This window comes from Nanorana parkeri, unplaced genomic scaffold (assembly GCF_000935625.1).
Source record: "Nanorana parkeri isolate BGI_ZX_2015 unplaced genomic scaffold, ASM93562v1 scaffold1266, whole genome shotgun sequence".
NCBI lineage: Eukaryota > Metazoa > Chordata > Amphibia > Anura > Dicroglossidae > Nanorana > Nanorana parkeri.
In genome coordinates this window covers 219,277-219,605 of record NW_017307534.1, presented here as the reverse complement: position 1 = coordinate 219,605, position 329 = coordinate 219,277, and the positions used below count along the sequence as shown (strand labels likewise).

Here is a 329-nt window from a genome sequence, read left to right as displayed (position 1 = left end):
GGGGGGGGGGGCAAGATAATACACGGTCAGCGTGTGGAGTATATTTATTTATTTATTTATTGCTTTCTGTCCTGGTTCTGCAGGCGACAGGATTTTGGCCAGCGGGTCAGTTCAGCTGCCGCGATTCACCTTGTTAGAATCTGGAAGCCTTCTCGTCAGCCCGGCTCACATTTCCGACATTGGAACATACACCTGCACCGCCACCAATTCCCGCGGCGCTGATGAAGCCTCCGCCGATGTTCTCGTGTGGGGTAAGAAAAACGACTGATTGAATTCTTTTATACACGCCTACGTGAGAACGTCAGCCGCCCATTATCAATAGTCTAATT

At 50.2% G+C, this 329-nt stretch overlaps 1 protein-coding gene across 1 annotated transcript in view; it reads left to right on the top strand.

Annotated features, from left to right (window-relative positions):
* LOC108797367 (protein sidekick-2-like) overlaps nucleotides 1-329 on the top strand; it is a 191,031-nt gene that overhangs the window by 179,096 nt on the left and 11,606 nt on the right. Inside the window, exon 10 of the mRNA XM_018568953.1 lies at nucleotides 84-251. Within this exon, the coding sequence (XP_018424455.1) occupies nucleotides 84-251 (168 nt within the window). The remainder of the gene's footprint in view (nucleotides 1-83; nucleotides 252-329) is intronic.